The sequence below is a fragment of the Chenopodium album genome, chromosome 15, assembly GCF_948465745.1.
Source record: "Chenopodium album chromosome 15, dcCheAlbu1.1, whole genome shotgun sequence".
NCBI classification, from domain to species: domain Eukaryota; kingdom Viridiplantae; phylum Streptophyta; class Magnoliopsida; order Caryophyllales; family Amaranthaceae; genus Chenopodium; species Chenopodium album.
The window spans coordinates 34,540,033-34,563,582 of record NC_137848.1 but is presented as its reverse complement, the minus strand read 5'-3'; the positions used below and the strand labels follow the sequence as shown (position 1 = coordinate 34,563,582).

The window sequence follows — 23,550 nt, the reverse complement described above, 5'->3', positions numbered from 1 at the left end:
TCGTTGAATTTGAATTTTGGTTTGCGACTATTAATAATTTTGTATGGCTCATATATAGGTACATTGAGAAAGACGAAACCATTTGTTCTTTTAGGAAGCTTTAAGATTATTTAAAATACATTTGATCTTTCCTAGCTTGCTACCTATGTTGTTGCCTACCTGTTTCTTTTTATATTTTTATTGATTTTGCCGCATTACAAGCTTTATGAGCCCCATTCATTAATAGTTCCAAGCTTGGCTTAAGAGAGCTATAAATTACTGAGGTGAGGGACCTTTTTCTTTTCTTATTTAAAGGAGGTAGTATTAGTTTTACGGAGGTTAGCTTTCACTTTCTTTAATTTTAGTTTAGTTAGATAACTTAGGGCTTGTTTGGCATCATTTTTGGGTTTAGTTTTCAGTTTTTTTGAAAACCAAAAACCAAAAACAGGAAACAAGAAAAAGGTGTTTCCACTTTACTGTTGTCAGTTTTCAAAATTATCATGATTTTAGTAAGTTCAAATAATTTTTGATTCATTATAGGACATTTATCATATACTTTTAAAAAACAAAAAACTAAAAAACAGAAAACCACAGCAATGCCAAACGAACCGTTAGATTTCATGATTGATTAGTTTTTTAGTTGAATTTATTTTTTTACGGAAGTTTTGCTCAGTGTTTCTTTAGTTTTATTTACTTCCCTTATTTTTAATATTGTTATTGTTTTTACGAAGCTTTTTATTTTCATTAATATTCGTGACTTTTAGTTATTAGTTTTATTTTACAGTTCTTATTTAACCTTTCACTATTATTGCTTTCATACTATTTTTATTATTATTGTTTATTTATTCTTTGTTTAATTGCTTTGATTAGTTTAGATTTAATTATGCGTGAATAGTTTTATTCTAGGGTTGTGGAGATCCATGAATAATATGAAGGGATGATTTATGATTATTGATTGTTAATGTTTTGGGTTAATTTCCAATTGTTTGTTATAATGCTTATTCAATTAGATTTGCGCAGGTTTAATTGTATGAGTTATGCAATATTAATTCGAGATTCGAGAGATGAGAGTTGATATTAAGGCTTAGTTTCAATAGACAGGTTAATTTATAAATGGTTAAATCAAGATTCAAGTGAAGCGATTGAATGCCGATAGATTAATTATGTAATTATAATATGTAGCGAAAGCCCTTTATAATCTGGTTAATTTATGTATTGATAATTGATTGTTGTCTTTCATCCCGGAATATTATTCATTGGTGAACCTATGACCCTAGGTCTTTTATTATTGCTTATTTCCCTTAGTTTAATTATTATCGTAGTATAATTCTCACAATTCTTATTTGTTTCTTAATAATTTAGACTATAATAATTTATTAGGAATAAAAGAACATTGTTTCCTTGTGGATTCGACCCTACTTCCCTATCTATTTTAGTTAGTGGTTTTAGGAATTACTTTTGATTAGGTGATACGACTTTAGCCTGTCACATGCCTTATTCAAGTCAGTGTAATCAACACACATGCGCCAGGTACCTTTCGGTTTCTTTACGAGTACAACGTTCGCAACCCAATTAGGGAAGTTACATGGCCGAATGAACCCAGCGTCTAACAACTTTTTAACCTCGGCAGCTGCCGTCTGACTTCTCTCCTCGCCGTGATTTCTTTTCTTTTGCCTGATAGGCTTCTTTTTTGGATCCACAGCAAGTTTGTGGACAACAAGATCCACACTTTAACAGTATGCTTTCAGCAAGTGGTGCAAGTCTGCACCCAACTTCGCAAAAGCAGCCATCCTCACTTTAACAGTATGCTTCAGACGGATGTCGTCCAGAGAAATATCAATGTGATCACCAGCTAGTTAGGGAGGGAGTTCATCTGACCGTTCCCTGGTTAGTTATTGCTATTAATTCTTCTTCTTTACTGCCACCAACTGATCAGCTTTCCTGTTCTTTTCGACTGTTGGTGGGGCGGGCTCGGGATCCTTGACATCGTCAAGGTCTATTGACTCCTCCCCCTAGCCGGCTGGTGTTGCCGTGGGTTTAACGTCTAAGAGGTAGCTCTCTCTAGCAGTCTTCAGATCCCCATTCAAGGAGCTAACGGAACCATCATCCCTTTTGAACTTCAAGAGCATGAGAGGAGCGATAATGACGGCCTTGGACTCGTTTAGAGTTGGACAGCCCAAGATGAGGTTGTAGGCGGTCAGCTCCTCCACAACCAAGAACCAGACTACCATGTGGCGTCCCTTTCCTTTCTCTCACAGCCACATGGGTGAATCAGTTCGTTCGACTGGGGGCACGAATCCTCCCCCAAAGACAACCAGGGGGTGAGTTACACTGCGCATGCTGCCGGGCTTGTACTTCAGCTTGGACAAGCACTTATAGCTGATGATGTCAGATGAGCTACCAGCGTCTATCAAGATCCGGCCAACCAGCTGGTTGGCAACCTTGCATTCGATGATGACCGGGTCATCATGCGACCGACGAATTGTGCCCTGGTCCTTTTCAGTGATGATGACCTCAGGAAATGTATTGGTAGATGCTTAACCTTCGTCAATAGATTTGACATCCATTTTCCTCAAGAGGTCCTTAGCGCCCCGGATTGTAGGGCCCCCTCCGGTAAAATCGCCTGCTATTGTGTAGATCGGCTCTTTGTTAGTGTCCGAACTACTAGTAGGCTGGGTAGTCTTTTTAGACAACTGCCCTAGGTTTGTCTTCAAGGTAACCTTGGACTTGAGGATGTAAGACTTCAACAACCCCTGATCAGCCAGATGATCCAACAACCGCTTGAGGCTATAACAGTCGTTGGTGTCATGGCCAATGTCCTCATGGAAATGGCAGTACTTGTTTTTGTTCCGATTTTTGGCGGAACCTTTCATAGCAGCGAGCTTCTCAATGGTCACCCGGTCTTTGATCTCCGTGAGGATGGAGTAGCAGTCCTTATTAAACTCGTACTTGGGGACGTACGGTTTAAACTCTTTCTTGTTCTTCTAGGACGGCTGATCAGAGTCGTCAACCGTCCAGACTTCTTTCTTTTCTTGCTCTCTTTAGCTTTGTGAGCCGGATGAGCAGGCCGCCTCTCCTTTTACTTGTCAGACTTCTTGGAGTATGAGTGATTGCTGGGCGAACAAAGGTCGGTCGCTTATATATAGGCTTCCGCCTCCATCAACGCCTCTTGGAGAGTGAAGACTCTCTTTCTGACGAGGTCGAACTTAAAAGTTTACTCGTCCTTCAGACCCTTGAAGGAGTCTGTGTATGCAACCTCGTCATACAATCCTTGAATCAGGATTCTCACCAGATTAAACCGCCTGGCATAGGAGCGAAGTCCTTTTCTCTCTCCCTGCCGGATGGTACTCAAGTCGAGATTTGTTTTCTTGGCAGGGATGTTCATTAAGTTGGAAGCAAACAAGAAGGCAAGCCTCTTGAAGCTGTCAATGCATCCAACTGGCAAGTTGCCAAACCATTGTTGGGCGATGCCCTTCAATGTAGCCGAGAAGCACCTGCACTAAGTGGCATCATCCAACCCCTGTAGGTACGTGAGGTTGGTGTAGGCCATAAGGTGGTCTTCAGGATTGGTGGTACTATCGTAGGTACCAACCAAGACATTCTTAACCTTTGCCGGCTGTGCCTCCTTGGTTAGCTCCTCGGTAAATGCAGAGCGTTGTTCACCAAGTTTCAGCAGACGAAACTGCCAGTCTAGAGGTTGGACGTTGAATGCCGCCTGACCTCTTAAGAGGGCCGACTGCATGTAGGGTTGGGCATATTTCCAGTATGGCATGTGAGGCACAAACGGGACTAAACCAATCATTTAAGGGCCTATATGGACGGACTGACTGCCGGTCTGGCTCTTATGCAATGACTGGGAACACCTTGCCGAGGTATTCCTGAAGCTGTTTGGGAAGCTCTCATGCAAAGACAGTTGTTGGTTCCTCTTCTGCTTGATGATGTGTCGGGCACCATAGAATGATTTTTTTCTGCCAAGCCATCCGACTAGACGTTCCAGATGACTTTCCTCGTGCCTGTCTAGGGCAGAAGAACCTTGGACCAGTCTATTTAAGGTCACGACCTTCTCCTTTGTGGCTGGGTGTGGAGTAGGCTGCCGGTCCCTGACTGGCTTTCTCCTCTTGATATGAGGAAATTTTTTGGCTGACTAACCTTTACTTGAGCCAACCGACCTCTTATTGATGAGGTCATTGATCTCCCCTTTGAAACTAGTCATGCATTTCATGAGTTTGTCTCTGGTGACGGGAGTGTTCCCTCTTGTCGCCTGAGTTTCCCCATCCGGTTGTCAAGAGGATTTGCTTGGACCCGCCTAATTTTCATCCCGTTCCAATCTATCTTATGAGTGACCCATCAGGGGCCAAATGGGTTTCGACATCAAAGTTGTTTTCTGTATCATGGTCTGAATAGAACTCCCCATCGACCGGAGGCCGATTGGGTTCCGGAGGCGGTACAAAACCTTGTAAAATCATCTTTGAAGTACTCTCCCCACATTGGCGCCAAATGTTTTAGGGTTTTTCTGGTCCCCTGGGAGAGTTACGTCACCAAGATTAGATTCTCGCTATCTGTACCTGCAAAACCACGGAGGCCCCGATTGGTTGGAGTTCTGCCTCTAACGATCAAGTTAGAACCAGTCAAAGAATGTAAAAAGGTGCGGAAAAGGTAAAAGTGAGATCTTCTCGGATTCCGAGATTTAGTGATTTCTCTGATGTTAGAGAATTCAGGTATGTTGTAATAAATGAAAGTGCCCCAGAAATAGGGAGAATCTCCCTATTTATAGGGTCATCGGGATTTGTGCCCCTACCCAAATTACGGAAACCTAGGACTAATGGGCTCTTGGGATTTGGACCATGAAGGGCGTCTTTCTCCCAAATGACTGGGAGGGACACGTGTCAAAGGGGGATAGTTCCACTTGAAACCTTTCTTAGGGTGACACGTGTCACCTTCTGATAGGGCCATGTGGCTTGGCTAATTTTACCCAAAACAATTATAATTACATGGTTATTCGTATAGGAGTAAAATCCTATAGTTAATTGGATATTCATATTAATTGTAATATGTGGTGTTTTGTTATAAGTAAAATTCTTTTGTCAACAAAAAGATAGTTTTTTTCAAAAGAATTATAAATTATTTTATGTATAGTTTTTTATCCTAAACAAATCTATCCAAACTAATCTAACGTGACATCTAATCTAATCACAATAATATCTATTTGTCGCTTACGTGACTCGAAACTTGGCGAAAAACTGGAATGCCAAATGTCGTTGTCTCGTGGCCTGATTGCGAGACTTAATTTTATTTAATTGTGATATGATATTAGATTTGGGAAGGTAGATAAAAAAGAAACATACTTTGAATTCCTTTGAGAGAATATAATGTTGGAAGCTCTATTATATCTAGAATAGGCTAAATTAAAACGAATAATTCCACCTTTGTCATTTATGCTCAAAATAAGCCCACCTTTGCGAATCCTAAATACAATCTCACCTTTTGCCCTTTCTGCTCAAAATAGTCCTTTGACCGATTTGTGAAATTGGTAACCAGTTTTAGAAGGTGACTTTTCATGTGTCCCCTTATGATTGGTCTTAATTTTTTTTTTTAAAAAAAATAATAATAAAAAACCCCCTTCCCATTAGAGAAGACACCAACCCCCTTTCCCGTCACTTTTTTGCTCCCCACCTTCACCCACCAACAACAACCTAACCAAACACCACCATACATGCACCCATAATATCAATATCCTGCTTAACTCAGTCCCAATCAACCACCAGTTCCACTTCCAAATTCGCACATAGAGCAACCATTAATCCCCAGTAACAACTTCACATCCACCACTCCCAAATAACGACAATAACAGTAGCTCTTAGCAATTCCTAAACAACCAATAAATAAGAACCAAATAGACACCAAAAGTATTAATTTTAGCAAGCCAATTCGTGCCCAATTAAGAGCTCCTACAACTCCGGTGGTAGCAATTCACTCAATTCCATCCATAAATTGACGCGAGAACAGGGGGAGGATTTTGTGGGTGGCTAGGATGTCGTGTTCAGTATATTTTAGGGTGGTTAGATTTAGGGGGTTTCGTGGTCAAGTGAAAGAGGTGGTGTGGTTGGGAGTTCGTGGTCAAGTGAGAGAGGTAGTGTGGTTGGGAGTTTGTGGTCAGGTGAAAGAAGTGGTGTGGTTGGGGTTATGGATTGTGGTTTGGCGGTGGTCATATTATGGAGGTCTGGTGGTGGTGATTATGTGGAGTACTGGAGTTATCTTTAAAGGGTTGGGAGATGGGAGGGAGGAAAAAGAATTAAGACATTAAAATAAAAAGAAAGATATATTAAAACAAAAACCTGTTAAACAAGTCATAAGTGAATAGGATCATTTTGAGCCGATGAGAGGTAAAGGTGGATTATTTTCAAATTATTCAAAGGTGGGATTATTAATTTCAATTTTTTCTTCAGAAAAAAAATCCAGAAACAACCATTCTTGAGGATAGTGATGAGTGTTATTTTATGACACTCGTAGGGTAGGTTTTCATTTAGTTTCAATATCTTTTTAGTCCTTTTTGGCATGTTTTAGCTAAATTTTACTCTTTAGTCTCGTTGTTCCATTTGCATGGATAAATGCACTTTTCATGTAGAGCTTTCCTTTGCTTTCTTTCGTGTGGTTTTACTCCCTCTATCTTCCCTCCTTGATATCTTTTGCATGTATCCAATAATGGAGTATGCTTTAGAAAGGAATCAAGAAAAGCAAGGAGAAGGAGCAAAGACATTCCCGTGCACCATTGGAGAGAGCACGCATTACACTGCGGGCTCACAAGTTCACACCGCGGGCGCTTCGGACCTGAGAGCAACTTAGCAACTTTTGAGGCCGAAAGTTGCCGCACTTGCACCATGTCGGCAACGCGGGCGTGCATATCTTTGACCGGGCGTGCAGCAATTAGAGAGGGTGCGCTGTTATTTTTGAGGAGAGTTGGTGATTCGAGGAAGAATAGATGCGTGACATAGGGAAAACTAGGTCGTTGACTAATCCTCCCTAGAGCCAAACAAAATTTATAATCACTTAACAAACCTAAATACAAGTAAAGAGGTAACTCAAGGGTCGAACCACTGGGAACGATTATGTTCAAGCGCTTTCAATTAATGCCTAAGCTAAGTCGAAGTCAAAGGTGAAAAAATAACACTATGCAACTACCAAAATAAAGAAGCAAACAAATGAAACACTGGGGAATGGGGATCAACCTGCATTCTTGATAATCAAGCTAATTATGGAATCAAGCAATGTAAAGAAAAATAGTAGGAGCAATTAGGAGCATTCAATTAATCATCCTCATACTCTCTAACATAGATTTCTCTAGTGCTCAACAATAAGAAGAAACATAATCAAATTCTCAACCAATTATGATCAAACTGATATCAAGTGGTCATGTCAATCAATTCAATCATGCAATCAAGTTAAGCATCATGGTTAGCTACTCTAATCAAACTAGAAAACATGCAAACCTCTATTAATAAATTTAATTACAACACAAGAACTACTCAAATTCCCAAATCAATCTTAATCAATCAATCATACAAGCTTCACCCTATTCCTAGCAAAGCAACTACTCAAGAATCATCATCTAATCAACAAGCAAGTGAATAAAATCAATTAAGAATTAACAAATATTGAAGAACAACTACATTAATAAAGATTCAATCATCAAAACTAAATCAAACAAACATGAAATTAAACAAAGAAATAAAGAGGAGAGAGAGTGAGAAATGCTCATTGATGGATTATGTAGATCTTCAATACAATTGTTACCTTGAATCTTCAATCTCTCAAATCACCATTTATTTTTCTCACTTTCTCTCTTTAAAACTACTCCTAAGCTAACCTATTCTAGAGAGAGAAGCTCTCATCCTATGCTAAAATATGAAAGAGGAAGTAAAAATGAAGTCTAAGTTCATTTTACAAAGGGAAGCACCGTGCTATTTATAAGAAAAAGAAAGAATGCGGAAAAACCGTAAAACAAAGCAGCTCAGGCAGGATGATCTGCTCGGGCAAGAAAAGCAGCCTGTTCGAGCAAAATCATTATTGGCTCGGGCAGCTGGGCGAGCGAAGATGCGTGCCCTAGTTGAGCTGCTGCTGCGCCAGAGAATTGACGAGCCACGGCAGCAACACCGCGCCGCGCCACAGTAAAAGATGTCGCGCCACGGTGGCAGTTGCCGTGCCACGGTGGAAAATGTCGTGCCACTGTGCCACCTGCTGTGCCATGACATCTTCTGTCGCGTCATGGCGCCACCTGTCATGCCATGACAATGCTAGAATGCTGCGTTATGCTGCTGCTACTTGGGCTGCTTGGGTGCAAAGCTCGTGCGAGGAGATGCTTGAGGATGAATTGATTGAACTCTTCTTCAATTGCTTGGGCAAGAATATGACCTTGCCCACGCAACTTGCCCAAATCACTATGCTTTGACTTCCAACTTGATTTGCTTGCGCTCTAACTTCCCATACTCGGTTTTGTTGACATCCAAAGCTCGTGTTGGGCTTCCTCCTCAACATTTGAGCCTCAGGAAATCCCAAAACACCTACAAAACAAGCCAAACAAAATGGGAAGTGAGAGAATAGCAAAGAAGGCACTCATCAATGCGCACATGCAGAGTGCCATGTGCGCGGACGTGTTGGTTTCTTCCATGGGCGCGTAGTATTTAAAATCGGACACGCACCCCTGATCCACCATTTCTTCATCAAAACAGGGGGATCAGCGCGCTTTGATCGCGCTCCAAGCTGTGCGCGGGCACACCGATCCTCAGATAGGGTGTGACAACCACCATTATCTTATTCTGTACTCGGTTTTATGCGGGCGCGCCATTTTAAGGAAAGGGCGTGCACGATTAGTTTTTGTTCTTTCTCTATACATACTCTTGTAATTCCTTTTGGAAATATACTTAGAAAATATTATCAGCTTAATTTCCAGATTATCTTCATATTTAGCTTAGCTTTAGAGAGAGAAAGTGAGGTCTTATCATTGTTTAGCTTGGATATTGAAGAGGAAGATCAATCATCTTGGTTGCAGACATTCATCATCAATAAATGATCATTTTCTTACTCTTTTCTATTTACTTTGTCATTTGATTTTGATCTTGTTCTACTTTAATTTAATCTTCTTTTTTTACTTGTTGATCATGCTTGAACTCGGTGATTGATGATTAGCATGTTCTTTGCAATGATTAGTGAGTAGTTTTCTTTGCTAAGGGTGTGGGGATGATGTAAGTGAAGTTTGATCATGTTTTAGCTATGGAATTTGATTAGATAGTCTTTGTATGTTTGATGTTATTCAATTTACTTGCAAAGTGCACGTAATTTGTGAATTGAAGTTGAGTGGATGCTTGATGATGCGATAACTGACCTTGCTAAGCTCAATATTGTCCATTTGTGCTTAATGTTACCTTTTCATATATGATTCTAGTGTGATAGCATAGCTTCTATTTTAGGAGAAACCTTTTGATCCCGATAGGTGATTGGATTGAGCTTTATTTCGACATTCAAGTGTAATTAGTTTACGATCAATTCGGTTCTATTTCTATGTATGTTTAAGTGGATTCTATGTCTAACCATTCTCCTTAGCATTTTCTTTATAGACTTTCCCTCGTATTATAATTGCTTTTAGTGCTATAGCTTAATCATTTCTTCTTATTAAGAACTAGCTTAATTGGTGGTAGCAATTGTAGTGTTTAATTGTTCCATTTATTTCATTCGACCCTTTAGTTGCCGCTAGGGGTGAGCAAAAATATTAGGTACTCGGTCCCGAAACCGGTTAGAACCCACTGGGTCCAGAACTGGAACTGGTACAACCGGTTCCGGTTTCGGGTCCAGAAATCAAGAACCGGTTATAATCGATACCGGTTCCAATTCTTGATTTTTAGGACCCGGTACCTGGTCGGTACCCGGAACCAATTACATTACCATATAAATGTATATTTCGTAGCCCATTATAAACATAAGGGATATATTATTTCATTGGGCCCTTATATTACATGGCCCAATCTTTGTCTTAAACCTACCAGCAACTCTACATAAGGGATATATTATTTCATCCGCCTCCTTCAACTCCATTTTGATGATTTTTTTCAAAAATTTCACCCATCCAGCTTCAATAAATCACTATAACCTTATCCATTTTCAAATTATTAGATCTAAACTCATTTATTTTCATCATTAATTTAATTTTTGCAATGATAAGAGGCAAAAGACAAGATGACGAAGAAGATATCAAAAATAGTGGAGGAAGATGAATTTTTTTATTCTTTAAAGATAAATCAAGCTCCAATAATTTGTGTTTTTCTAATGTAATTACAAAAAAAAAAAAAAAAAAAAAAAAATTTATAATAGGACTTGTTTGCAATGTATATTCTTTAAATGTTTAAATCTATTGTTTCCATCTTTGCTGTTTGCAATTTTTGTATAAATTACGTTTGGGTTTGGTTTCGTTTTTTTTTTTTTTTTTTTTTCCTTTTCATTTTTGTTAGAGGGACAACATTGATTTTTTTTACTTTGTATTAGCCAACCGGGTACCCGATTCTGGAACCGGTTTCTACTAGTTCCAGTTCCGGATCTGAAAATTATGGGCCCGGTACTAACCGGTTTCGGAACCAGTTCCAAAATCTTGGACCCGGTATTAACCGGTTCCAAAATCTTGGACCCGGTACTAACCGGTTCCGGGACCGGGTCTTTACTTTTACATCGGGTACCTGGTATTGCTCACCCCTAGTTGCCGCTAGACTTGCTTTAGTGTCTAATCGTTTAAGTTATAAATTCATTTTGGATTAGGGGATTAGTAATGACCTAATTTTTCCTGTTCAGACAACATAGAAAGAAGTTTGTGAACTAATGGCTACATAACACAACCTCTTCCTTAACACCTTTTATAATTGTCCAAATTTTTCTACAAACTTCTATAAATGAAAATGGCGAATCCGACAATTTTATTGATGGATTCAATCAACATGAAACAAATTATTTTATTATTTATTTATTAAGAAATTACGTGAAATTGTATATATACATTATATTGACACACATAATTAAGTTTATCAATAGAGTACTCATAATTTTCATATATTTTTTTCTTGTTAAATAATTCAATGTTAAATAAATCATTATTTATCCATTTTTAAAATATTTGTAATTAATAACTTAGATCCGCCCCTAGTAATTTGGCTTTAAATTTGAAGACAACAGTAGATGAAATTAATTCTTCTTGAATGTTATTCGAGTTATCTCAAACTCATCTTATGTTTCTGGTATGTCAATCCGCAAGTATACATCGATATCAAATGAACAATATTCTAATTTTAGGACAGTGGGTTTGAAACTGAGCAATTAAGAAACATAAAAATTATATTACATTTAAGTTTACAAAATACTAATTATACGATGTATGCAGTAAAATTAAGTATACATCGATATCAAATGAACTGTATTCTAATCACATGTCTAGTCACACGGTCATGACACGAGTCTTATAAGTATCACTTCCGCTCACGAGTCTTTGCAAATACTTTATACATAGCTTTTTTTCACACCATGACTAAGTCTTAGGTCCATGAATTTCTTATCCTTTCTGTCATTTGAGTTGAGGGTCCTTCCTATTCCTAAATGTTTTCCATATCTTTTCACATAAACATTCCTACATACTTTCATACATTACATACTTTACACTTTCCTTCTTAAACACTTTCCACATTCACATAATTACCCTATAAAAATATACCTTTCCTGTATACTTTCCTCTTACATGCTTTTCCCATATATATCTTTCCCCATCTATGCACGTTAAATTGAGATCGAGTCATGTGATTAACAAGAAGTGTCCATGGTTTCACTTTTCACAGCTTTTGGTCAAGGAAAGAAGGGCGCTTAATTAGTTCGAGATAACTCCTATATACAAGAGATCTTCTATACAACATGGTTCGAAGGAAAAGGAAACCAATGTCGGCCAAACAAGAAGATGTTGAAAAACTCCAAAAGACCATGGAAGGTCTTGCCAAGCTCATCAAAGGACTCAAATCACCAATCGAATGGAGAAAGTTGAAGATATTAATAAAAAAGTTCCACCTGAAACCATCAAGCATATCTAAGAGACACTAAGCCAAGTTTCCAACAAGTTTGGGTGTCGTTTAATTAGGTGGTTGGGTTTAGAGACGGGAACGGGGAAACGGAGGGGATAAGGTCGCCGGCGACGCGAGAGGGAGGTGATCGTCGGTCGACAGCTGCTGGTAGGGAGGGAGAGGTCTGGAAAGTAACTAGTAGGTGGTGGTTGGGCTTTTTTTATTTTTCAATTTTTTTTTAGTTTTTTGTTTATTTTATTTATTTGAAATTAGTATTTTTTTTACCAATCACAGGTTGGGTAGTGTCTGGTAACTTGTTATAACAAGTTAAATAATTAGTTGGGCCAATTTGAGCGGGATTGGGTATAAAGATCGGATTATTTAAAAATAATCCAATGTGGGATTATTCTTGGATTATTTTTAGTGGACGGTCCAAAGGTGGGATTATTGCGGGCAATTTTTCTAACTTTTTAGACGTTATTATACTTATTAGACTTGATTGAATTTATTGGAACTTATTAGACCTGATTGAACTTATTAAAACTTATTAGACCTTATTTAAACTTATTGGACCTTATTATTAGACTTAATTAGAACTTATTAAACCTTATTCATTAGAACTTATTAAATCTTATTGAACTTATATATTAGAGCTTATTAAAACTTATTGGACCTTATTGTAACTTATCTTAACTTATTAAACCTGATACTTACTTTATAAGGTGAAGAGTCTTTGTTTAGCGAGTCACCCATTATTTGAGGTACAATAATTTAGGAGTGACTTTTTAACTTTTACCGACTTTCCAAACCTTGAATGAAAATCGACTTCCTATAAATATACTCCCTCTGTCCCACAATACATGACATAGTAAATATTACACACATGCTAATGCATTAGTTTGACTTTATTTTAACATAATTAAATATTAATTAAAATTATGTTTAAAACTATATTATGAAAATTTATATTAGGAAATTTTGATTTTTACCACCTCCAAAAAACCACTTATTTGTTTTTACCACCTCCATAAAAAAAAGTTTTATTTTACCATCATAGAAAAAAAAAAAAGGAAAGCTGGCTTTTACCACCAATCACCTCAAACTAACGGATTTTGTCCATAAATCCGTTAGTGGAACCTACCATGTACACGTGCCAGTATATTATTGGGTAAATTTTTTTTTTTTAAAAAAATAATAAAATAAAATAAAACCCAACCACCAACCGATTACTAGCCCCACCACCAGACCGACACCAGCGCCACCGTCGGACCGGTTACCAACCCCACCGCTGGACTGGCTACTAGCCCCACCACCAACTCGCCACCGCACAGCCACAACCATCGCACAACCACAGCCACAACCACCGCACCACACAATGCACCACCAACAGATTTCGACCCCCCCTATCGGATTCCGACCCCATTCCTCCAATTTCCGACCTCAAAACCCTAGCCTTCGAATTCCGACCACCCATAAAGCCCCCTCCTACCGAATTCCGACCGCTCCTAAAATCCTAGTCACCATAAAATTCCGCACTACTAAAACCCTAGCCACCACCTAATTTCGACGACATGGAAGATTAGGGAAGATGAAGAGGAAACGTAAAAAAATGTGGGCCCTACTAACGGATTCATGGACGGAAGCCGTTAGTTGGTGGTGAAATCCAATTTTTGAAAATTTTGTTGGTGGTAAATTTTTTTTTTTTTTTTTTTTTTTTTTTTTTTTTTTTTTTTTGGAGGCGGTAAAAGCAGCAAATAAGTGGTTTTTTGGAGGTGTTAAAAATCAAAATTTTCTTTATATTAATACCTATCTAACAACATATTTTATAATAAAATATGTTTTTTATTATGTTAGTAAAAAAAATTATGGTCAAGACATTCCAAAATCTGACTCGCTGCCCGAAAAGCACTACTTTTTATGCTAGCAGGGGATAGAGTTCAAGTGAGACATCCAACCATAGATTTTGGAACTTTCGAGATGCTTTCTTGTGAAAGCCAAGTTAATGCATGAATAGTGAAAAAGTCTAACATCTCATGTATTATGGGATGGAGGAAGTAATATTTATTATTATTATAATTATTATTATTATTAAACCCCGTCCAAAAATAGGTTCACTCTACTAGAGGGGGAAAAAAAAAATCATGCTATCCTTTAATTGTAACATGTAGGACAGTGGGAAATCTTATTAAATTGTACATATGTATACATAGCTATTTAAAAAAAAGCCTCGTAAATTATGATAAAAGCTCACCGTCTATCCACCAAAATCAAATAACTAAAATAATAACAAAATCAACTTGGTCAAGCATAAGTAATAAAACAACACAAAAAAATTCTGCACGAAAGCTACGTTCCATTTTATTAATGTTATTTGATATGGTGCGGTCCACATTTAATTTATAAGTATTATACTTGCACTACAATACTTTTTATAAATGATTTTATTTTACAAACACAAAGCCTAGTGGCTAGTTGCCTTTTCCCCTTTAATTAAAACAATCCCTTTCTCTTTTTCTTTCTCTTTTCACCTGATCATCATCACCACCTTCCAAAGTCCAAACCATAGTTCTACCAAATTATTTCAACGTTTTTTTTCCCAAAAAACAAAATAATAAAAAAAAAAATAAGTGAAATGGCAGATTTAAGCTTCTATGTTGGAGTCATTGGTAACAATATAGCAATAATTAGCTTAATCCTAAAAAATGTTAATTATATTCATAATTTTTTTTTGAAGGGTCAATTATATTCATAATTAACATATTTATTTTTATTTTTTTGAAGGCAATGTAATTTCATTACTCATGTTTCTTTCTCCAGTGTAAGTGCTTTAGATTTTCATTTATTATTGCTTGATTATTTGATCATAAATAATAAACAGAGATATTGATGAAAATTATTGTGATTAATTTAATTTCATGCAGGTCAACGTTCAAGAGGATAATAGAGCATCGATCCACAGAAAACTTTGAAAGTATTCCATACATATGTACACTTTTGAATGCTTCCTTATGGACTTACTATGGCCTTATCAAGCCTGAATATCTTGTATCTACCATTAACGGGTTCGGTGTCGTTGTCGAGATCATCTACGTTATTGTGTTCCTCATTTTTGCCCCTCGCAGATTGAAGGTAAGAAGCTATCTAAACATACTTACTCCGTTGCACTAAGATTACTTCATTTAATTATTTTTTGTAAGAGGTTATTAGGTCAATTGATGCAATCTTAGTGGGATAAAGGTAGATTAAGATTTATTTTTTAGTGTTTAGAGAGTCAAAAGGACAGGGTAAGAATTGATCACAGGATCTCATGGAACCGAGAAGGAAGCTCTAACCACTTGATCTATCCCTCACTCTCAGTTTAAGATTTATAAGCATATTGTTTTATTAGTTTGATCTATGTGCATAAATATGCCACCCTTGTCATCTTAATTTGCTTATCATAAAGTTAAAAACATGCTTTTGTTATCCATTGACTTTTCATTTTTGTTTTCTAATCTAGTTTATTCAAATTTATTATATATATTTGTAGCTTTTTTCTTTTTTTGAAAATATATACTACAATTGATGTAAGTTTGATCAAGATTATTATGTGTAGTTTATCAAATGATGTAAGCTAGATTATACTAAACAAAACATTTCGATTTTGATGTATATCTCTCTAGTAATGTTGATTTCTTTTTGTTAGATTCATAATTGCTTTATAAAAGTAGTTACTAATTTAAATTATATTTGTTTCGTGAATCATGTGGTATAAGAATTTGTGTTTTGCATGCTCATATTAGTGGGAATAAGTTAACCTCCCAAATTTTTATTAAATTGTACTTTTGCAAAGTTTATGAAACTTGGATTATTATCTATAACTCTATAAGCACTGTCTTGAATGTTTATGGATCAATATGATTGATTTGAAATCTATTGGCATGAACAATGATTACGTGTATTCGTGTGTGCCTCACATAGGGGGAATGGTAAACATTCTCATCAATCAAATTATACCAAAAACCCGAATTTCCAACCTCCCCTTACATCTGTAATGTTCTTTCCACGTATTATAAATACATGAACCTAGAAATGAGTAGAGAAAAATGTAAATGTTGCAATACGAGAATACCAGATATAATGAGATTGCAAAAACTAACCAAAGTTGTTTTTTTTTTTTTTTTCCTTAAAGTTTGACAACAAAGATTTAGCACCACATATTATCCATTGGAGATAGTAAGCTACACATTATAAATTATTGTTGTGTTACTAAACAACAATGTGAAAAGAAAATATTGGCCCCAACACTTGCAATATGATTTGTGATAACTTGCTAGATATTTAAAATTTGTATGATGAGAAATTGAGAATGGTTCATAAATGTCATTATCATGAACAGTAGGCATTTTAATTATGGTGCGTGCGTAATTTAATATAAATTGTATTATAATTAATAATTGCAGGTAAAGACTTGGATACTTGCGGGTCTATTAGATTTGGGATTTTTGGCAGCAGCAATAATAGTACCAAAGCTGGCATTACAACAGAAATATCAAATTGATGCTTTAGGTTTTTTATGTGCCGGCCTTAATGTCGTCATGTATGGCTCTCCTCTTGCTGCAATGGTACGTTTATCACTCGTTATTTCATTATTTTTAAAGTGCAAATGCGCATCAATTTAAAATTACCGATGTTTCATATTATGTACTACCTCTATTTCTTATACTACACTATAAAGGAATACTTTATGTCTTAAAAGTAATGCCCCTTTATTGCATATCATAAAAAACGGAGGTAGTACAATAATTGAATTTTTTGTATCTAAAAAAAATTCAACTGTTACAAATAATCTGAAATGGAGGTAGTATAGTACTCCATTTGTTTTTACTCAATAAATCCTTTATATATTATGAAACATTGTAAAATAGAAATGTCAATGTTAGGAAACAAAGGTGTATTTTTAGAGCAATTGGTAAAAAAATTTAGCATTGTAAAATATTTAACATGTAAGTAAGAAATTTGAAAGAAAATTATAACTGTAGAACGAAAAATCTAGCTTAAAAAAAAAAAAAAATCTTTAACATACAAATAATAGGTACTAAATGAAACCCGTGCGATGTACGGTTTGTTTGAATTTTTTAAATAATTTTTTTAATATATATATTTATGTGCTAAAATTTGTTATATATTTAGATAAAATTCCAGATATCAAAAGATAATATTTTATATTTAATTAATTTAAACTGGGAAATCTCATTCGCCAATTTTACTTACATGTCATTTAAATTATTTAATTCTAAAAAAAATTAATAATCTCGTATTTAATTGGCTACCACTAAAATTTATTACCCTACATGGCGCGCTGAAAAAATTAAATCTTACGTGACTCTCTAAAAACTCGGGAAAAAACTCCCCTTATATATATATATATATATATATATATATATATATATATATAAGATTTGTTATACTAATTTACGAGTATTTTATTGTAGATTTTCTTATTCTCTATTAGTTAGAAATAACATTTTGTGCCAAATTACAGATTTTGTTGGTGGTTGAGTTGGTTTAATAATATTATGTAAGAAATTCATTTACTTTGTGGTTGGTAGGTTTTGGTTAAATCCCTGATTTAATTAATTTCTTAATTCATTTTTAATTTACTATTTTTATTACTTTGTACTTCTTTCTTTCTTAATTAATCATTCACATAATCACATGTTTCACGTATATATAATATAAAAATTGGCAATGCAGCTGTCCGATTTTGTTCTTATCCAAATTTTTCTGTCATTGGATTGTAACCCAGCGTGTGCACAACACTCCAAGAGATAGAAATGTTCAATGATTAATAAAATTGAAGTATTGTAGGGAGAGAAAAAGTAGCATTATGGCCATTACCTAAATGTAAATACTTATATGTAATCAGTCAAATTGGTTTGATTGGTTTGGTGGGCAATATGGAATTTTAGTTTTTCTTAAGGTAAGTAGCATTGACAAAGTCTTATACTTCGTATTAAATTCTTAAAAACTGTATTTAGGGGTCGTTTGGTTGGGGGTATTTATCAAAGAGAATGAGAATCAACTACCCTGATTCCCTTTGTTGTTTTTGTTTGGCATTTTTTCCCATTTCCTTTACCCCCTCCATTACCCCAAATCCTTCCAACTTCATTCCCCACCCCCTAGACTTTTCCATTCCCTTTCCTTAGCCACCACAACACCAACATATCCAAACCAGGCACCGCCATCCTACCCTATCCCCACCACCCAGCCACCATTGCCGCACCTTCGTCGTCCCTCCTCGGATCTCCCCCGCCGATCGCCGGAGCTTCCCCATCCCTCGCCGGCGATCCCCTCTCTCGAAAAATTCCCTCACTCCCACAAAACCCCTAAACACTCACCTCCCCTTCCCCGTAAAACAGCCAAACGGTCGTCCTCCCACCCTTAAAACCCTAGAAGCTAGGGTTTCGAGGGTGGAAAGAGGGTCGACCGGCTGTTTTACGGGGAAAGGGGTGAGTTTTTAGGGTTTTGCGGGAGTGGGGGAGTTTTTCGGGGAAGGGGATTTTCGGCGAGGGCTGGAGGAGCTTCGGCGATAGGTGGCGGGGAAGGGGTGGCGAGTGGTGGGGGAGGGGCGGTGAGTGGTATGGTGGCTGGAGAAAGTAGATAATAGGTCTTGTGTGGTGGTGGTGTGGTGGTGGAAGTGGTAGTTTTTTTTTCCTTTGTTATTCAAAACAAACAACATAACAAATTTGAGGGTTTTTCATTGAATTCCCTTCCTTTCCCTCTGTTCATTCCATTCTGATTACCTCGTGCGAACCAAACGACCCCTTACTACTTTTGTTACTTACTCCCTCCGTTTTTAAATACTTGCTCCACTATCCTTTTTCGGCCGTTTTTAAATACTTGCTTCATTTCCTTATTTAGAAAGCTTTTACAATATTTAATTGATTTCTCCCACCTAGTGGACCCATTATTAATCATATTTTATTAATTTCATGTTCTCTCTTCTCCAATTCTCTCCACTACTTTTACTTTTTACAATTTTTTATTCTTCCACCTACCCCACTACCTCTATATTTTATTACTTTTTTCAATTTCTCCTAAAACTCCGCGCAGGGAGAAATGCAGCAAGTATTTAAAAACGGAGGGAGTATAAATCAACAGAGATAATTTATACAGATATTTTTCTTCTCCGAGATAGGAAACTAGGAATATAGGATAACCAAATTAACCACTAGTTTTTTTTATTTTTTATTTATTTTTTTTTTACTTCCTCCATTCTTTTAATATTGCACCATAAGGGTTGGACACAAATTTTGTTAGTGGGAATAAGGAAGAGAGAGAAAGGTAAAAGTGCAAAAGTGCCTATGTGATTATAAACATAAAGTAGAGAATCAAATGTTTAAATGTAAGGGTATATAAGGTATTTGTAGTGTAAACATAAATATTTTCTTTCCTAAAATGGATATGGTGCAATATTTGTGAAACTTCTTCCTTAAAAGACAAGTGGTGCAATATTTAAAAAACAGAGGAAGTAATAATTAACATCGGTGTATTTTTCCTATAAAAAAGAAAACCTTTTACAATGTATCGTTCATGTGATGAAAAAAATAATAATAAAATTAATTTTAAAAAATATCATATCATACTTACATATACATATTTAAATTTTTTTTTTTTTTTTTTTAAAAAGATTAACACCCTCTTACATATTGGATTTTCATTTCGTACCATTTTAAGTAAGAAAGCTCATTTCTTGTGTGATTTGTATTCAGAAAACAGTGGTGACAACCAAAAGTGTAGAGTACATGCCATTCCTTCTATCATTCTTCCTCTTCTTGAATGGAGCAACTTGGACATTCTATGCTGTGCTTCGACGGGATTTTTACCTTATGGTAAGCCTATGTACCCTTATCTCTTTTTCAAGAAGTACATGCTATTAGATCATTTGCTACAATCTACCCCCTTTTATTTCCAGTAACATTTATTTCTCATTTTATGCTTGTCAATGAAAGATATCAATCACTTATTTTGTATGTTTTTATTAAGCAAAATATACAAAATTTTAATGTTAAGAAATTGTAAATTGAGACTAATCTACGACTAAACACTCAAGCTATTCAATACCTAATGGTTACTTAAAAGCAACTATCGAATAAGCCTTGGTATTAAGAGTTCAAGCATTTCGTTATGGCTAGCTAGTCTCTTTAAATTAGTAAGTTGCATGAAGTCAACACATACATCACATTGAGTGATATTTCATTATTTTTTGACACAAAAAAATTGTTATTCAACAGGTGCCAAATGGAATTGGATGTTTTCTTGGAGTTTTACAGCTAGTCCTCTACGCTATCTACAGAAATGCTAAGCCTTTCAACAAGAACGACTTATCAGAAAGGCTAATTGAGGAAGGTTCACAAGCAAATCTCATCTCATCTTCAAATCAACCACCAAAGAAAAAAGTGAATTGGTGAATCTTTGAAAGAACTAAGTACAATCAATCACGTTTTTTTTTTCGTAAGATTAATTTGTATTTGATATAAAAATAAACCTAATGCGACTATTTAATTGGCGAGTGTATTTTTTTGGTCTTGTATTGTATAAAAAAATGTCATGGTGAAAGAGTGTGGTATGTATATTTACTCGTGTAAATAGTAAAATGAAGTTTTTGCTATTTTTAGGAATCAAATACCCAAAACCTCGACATAATTTATTAATGAAATCGATTATTGAATATCAGCCAAACAACCCTAGAATTTATTGATTCACTATTCATATACACAAAGAATTCTACCACTAATCATGGATAGATATATAAAGCAACAAGTGTTGAAAGAGTATAAAAGCTTATGACTACTTGGTCCTGCATCAAACCATATTGACATAAAAAAAATAAAAAAAATAAAAAAATGAAAAAGGAAGGTCCTTTTAAGAGATCGACCTTGTGTGGAGGGTCCTTTTATGAAAAAGGTGGCACAAAAGGACCTTATATAAAGATTGGGTTGTGAGGAGGGTCCGTTGACCGAACTCCGGCGTTGACCAAAATTTTCCGGCCACTTAAAATCACGTGCGACTACTTAAGCGACCTAATTTTTTTTTTCTTTTCTTTCCTTTTCCCTCTTATTCCCTCTATTTCCCCTCGATTTCCCCCTGTTCCCCAAGAGAAGGTATTGCGTGCGTACGGACGCACGAACTGTTTGGTGCGGGAAGCTTGGCTGATATATTTTACTCGTTGGTTGATATGTTTCATTTCTTGGCTGATATAGTTTTTGGTTTGACTAATATATTTCTTTTGTTGGATACTTTTTTTTTTCCTTTTGTTGCCTGATATCAGACATAATTTGGCTTATATTTTTTTCTTTAGTTGGCCGATATATTTATTTAGTTAGTTGATATGTATATTTTAATTGTTGACTTATATGTTTCATTAAGCTGATATATTTATTTTGTTGGCTTACCTGTTGCTTTTGTTGGCTGATACACTTCATTTGTTGGTTGGTACGCTTCATTTGTTGGCTGATATGCTTCATTTGTTGGCTGATATGTTTCTTCTGTTGGCTTATATGTATTTTTTGTTGGCTGATATACTTCTCTTGTTGCCTTATACGTATTTTTAATTTGTTGGCTGATATACTTCTCTTGTTGGCTTATATGTATTTTTTGTTGGCTTATATACTCCTCTTGTTGGCTTATATACTCCTTCTGTTGGCTGATAAGTACCTTTTATTGGCTGATATACTGCTCTGATTAGCTAATATGCATCTTTTGTTGACTTATATATTTATTGGCTAAAATGATTAACAACATACTACAATATTTTTATTTTCTTATCTCTCCTCTTCCTCTCTTTCTTTCTCTCTCTTTCAAATGTATCAGTCAACCCATTTTACCCAAAATGCTAAAAATCAAACACCCAACTCATGCATAACCCCTTCAGCCTCGTAACCTTCTTCTCGCCACCAATCCGCACCCATCACCACCAACCTCCTCCTTTGCTCCCATCTTTTACTCAACAAATTATCTGTTTTTTTTTATTTTTTTTTTAATTTTTTTTTAATGATGGATAAGAAGAGACGAGGAGTATCCTTTTATAGAAGGGGTTGTGTACGTGCTTGTGTTTGATGATAATAAAATAGTAGATTAGGATCACCCTTAACCTCGTAAAATATATTAGCAATAACGTGCAATTTTTAACTCCCAATTGAACAACAATTACATATCCTCGAGGGCCTCACGTGGCAATGATACTCAACATCACCACCAACCTCCTCCTTTACTCCCATCTTCCACGCCACCAACTAACCCAAACAAAACAGCCACCGCACCAACACTCCGCACCAACCACCAACACAACCACGCACTACCACTTTCTCTTCTTCCTATCGCAACCACGCCAAATCCCAGCCCAACCACGCAAACCACCAACAATTTGCACCCAGGCGGAGTTCGCAACCACGAAAATAGCAGCGAGCGCACTTGCCTCCACCACCACCGATTCGCACTCACCTCCACCACCAGCAAACACCCCCTCTTCTGCCATAACCACGCATCCGTCACCTGTTTCTGACCGAGCAAATCATCTTCGATTCAATAGCAAATCAACTTGGATCAATTTTGATTGTTTTATAAAATTGTGAATTTTTTTTATTTTGATTTTACTTGGAAAAAAGGAGGAGCAAAGGAGAGAGAAAGAGGGAAAATAAGAAGGAGAAAGAAAGAGAAGGGAAAAGAGGTTGGCCGCACAAATACTTGGGTGCGGGTGCCCGCACCCAATAGTTTGTGTTTTCCCAATTAAAACCCTAACTTTAGCCCAGACAACTCAGAATTCTTGAATTCTTATCATTCAAATCACAATTGAAGGGCAATCAAAGCCTATAAACACAAGGCGATTCAGGTAAGGTGAGAATCCTTTCTCAATTTCAGATTTTGTTTTGCAATTTTGTAATTTATCATTGTTTTTTGTAGAAGATTATAGCTGCGCATAGTGATGAAGAGGTGTAATTGCGGTCTCCCAGTTTCCAAGAGAACATCGTGGACTCATGAAAACCCAAGAAGGAGGTTTTGGTCTTGCAAGTTTTTCAATTTGAAACAGGGCAAAGTGGTTGTGATTATTTTCAGTGGATTGACAGTGACATGGTTGATTGGCAGAAGGATGTGATAGATGTGTTATTGGCTAAGAAACAAAGGATGGTGACCGATCAAAATGTCCTTAAGGCTAGAATTAAATGTTTGGAGCATGAGAAAATAAGACTGAGTGAGCAGGTTCAACAAATGCCTAGAAATGCAATTGCATACACTGTGGGTGCTAGAGATGGTGTGATTAGTAATGATCAGTTGTTCATTTTGCTACTGTTTAGTGCAATTGTGTCAGTTTTAGTTAGTGGTGTTGTTGTAAAAGTGTTTGGTTAAGGTTGTATTAGTTGGTTAGGTTTTATCAATGTATTTGAAAGGTGTAATGAACCAATTTGGATGATATTATCAATGAAATGAAATAAACACATATTTGGAAATA

The 23,550-nt window shown here is 36.2% G+C and overlaps 1 protein-coding gene and 1 long non-coding RNA gene across 3 annotated transcripts; both read left to right on the top strand.

The window, feature by feature from the left end:
- The first annotated feature begins 14,352 nt into the window (after nt 1-14,352).
- Nucleotides 14,353-20,727, top strand: LOC145582166 (bidirectional sugar transporter SWEET17-like). 2 transcript variants are annotated; one of them, XM_081639175.1, is made up of 6 exons: nt 14,353-14,438; nt 14,841-14,877; nt 14,981-15,188; nt 16,502-16,663; nt 19,814-19,933; nt 20,336-20,727. In XM_081639175.1, the coding sequence occupies exons 2-6, from the start codon at nt 14,861-14,863 to the stop codon at nt 20,510-20,512; spliced, it is 684 nt and encodes a 227-aa protein (XP_081495301.1). In that variant the 5' UTR covers nt 14,353-14,438; nt 14,841-14,860; the 3' UTR covers nt 20,513-20,727. The 2 variants fall into 2 exon arrangements, with proteins under 2 accessions (XP_081495301.1, XP_081495300.1); XM_081639174.1 differs by lacking the exon at nt 14,353-14,438 and adding an exon at nt 14,597-14,725.
- A 1,160-nt stretch (nt 20,728-21,887) lies between these two features.
- LOC145582165 (uncharacterized) lies at nt 21,888-23,550 on the top strand. Its single transcript, XR_014099805.1, has 2 exons — nt 21,888-22,932; nt 23,004-23,550. It is a non-coding gene; the product is annotated as an uncharacterized LOC145582165 (long non-coding RNA).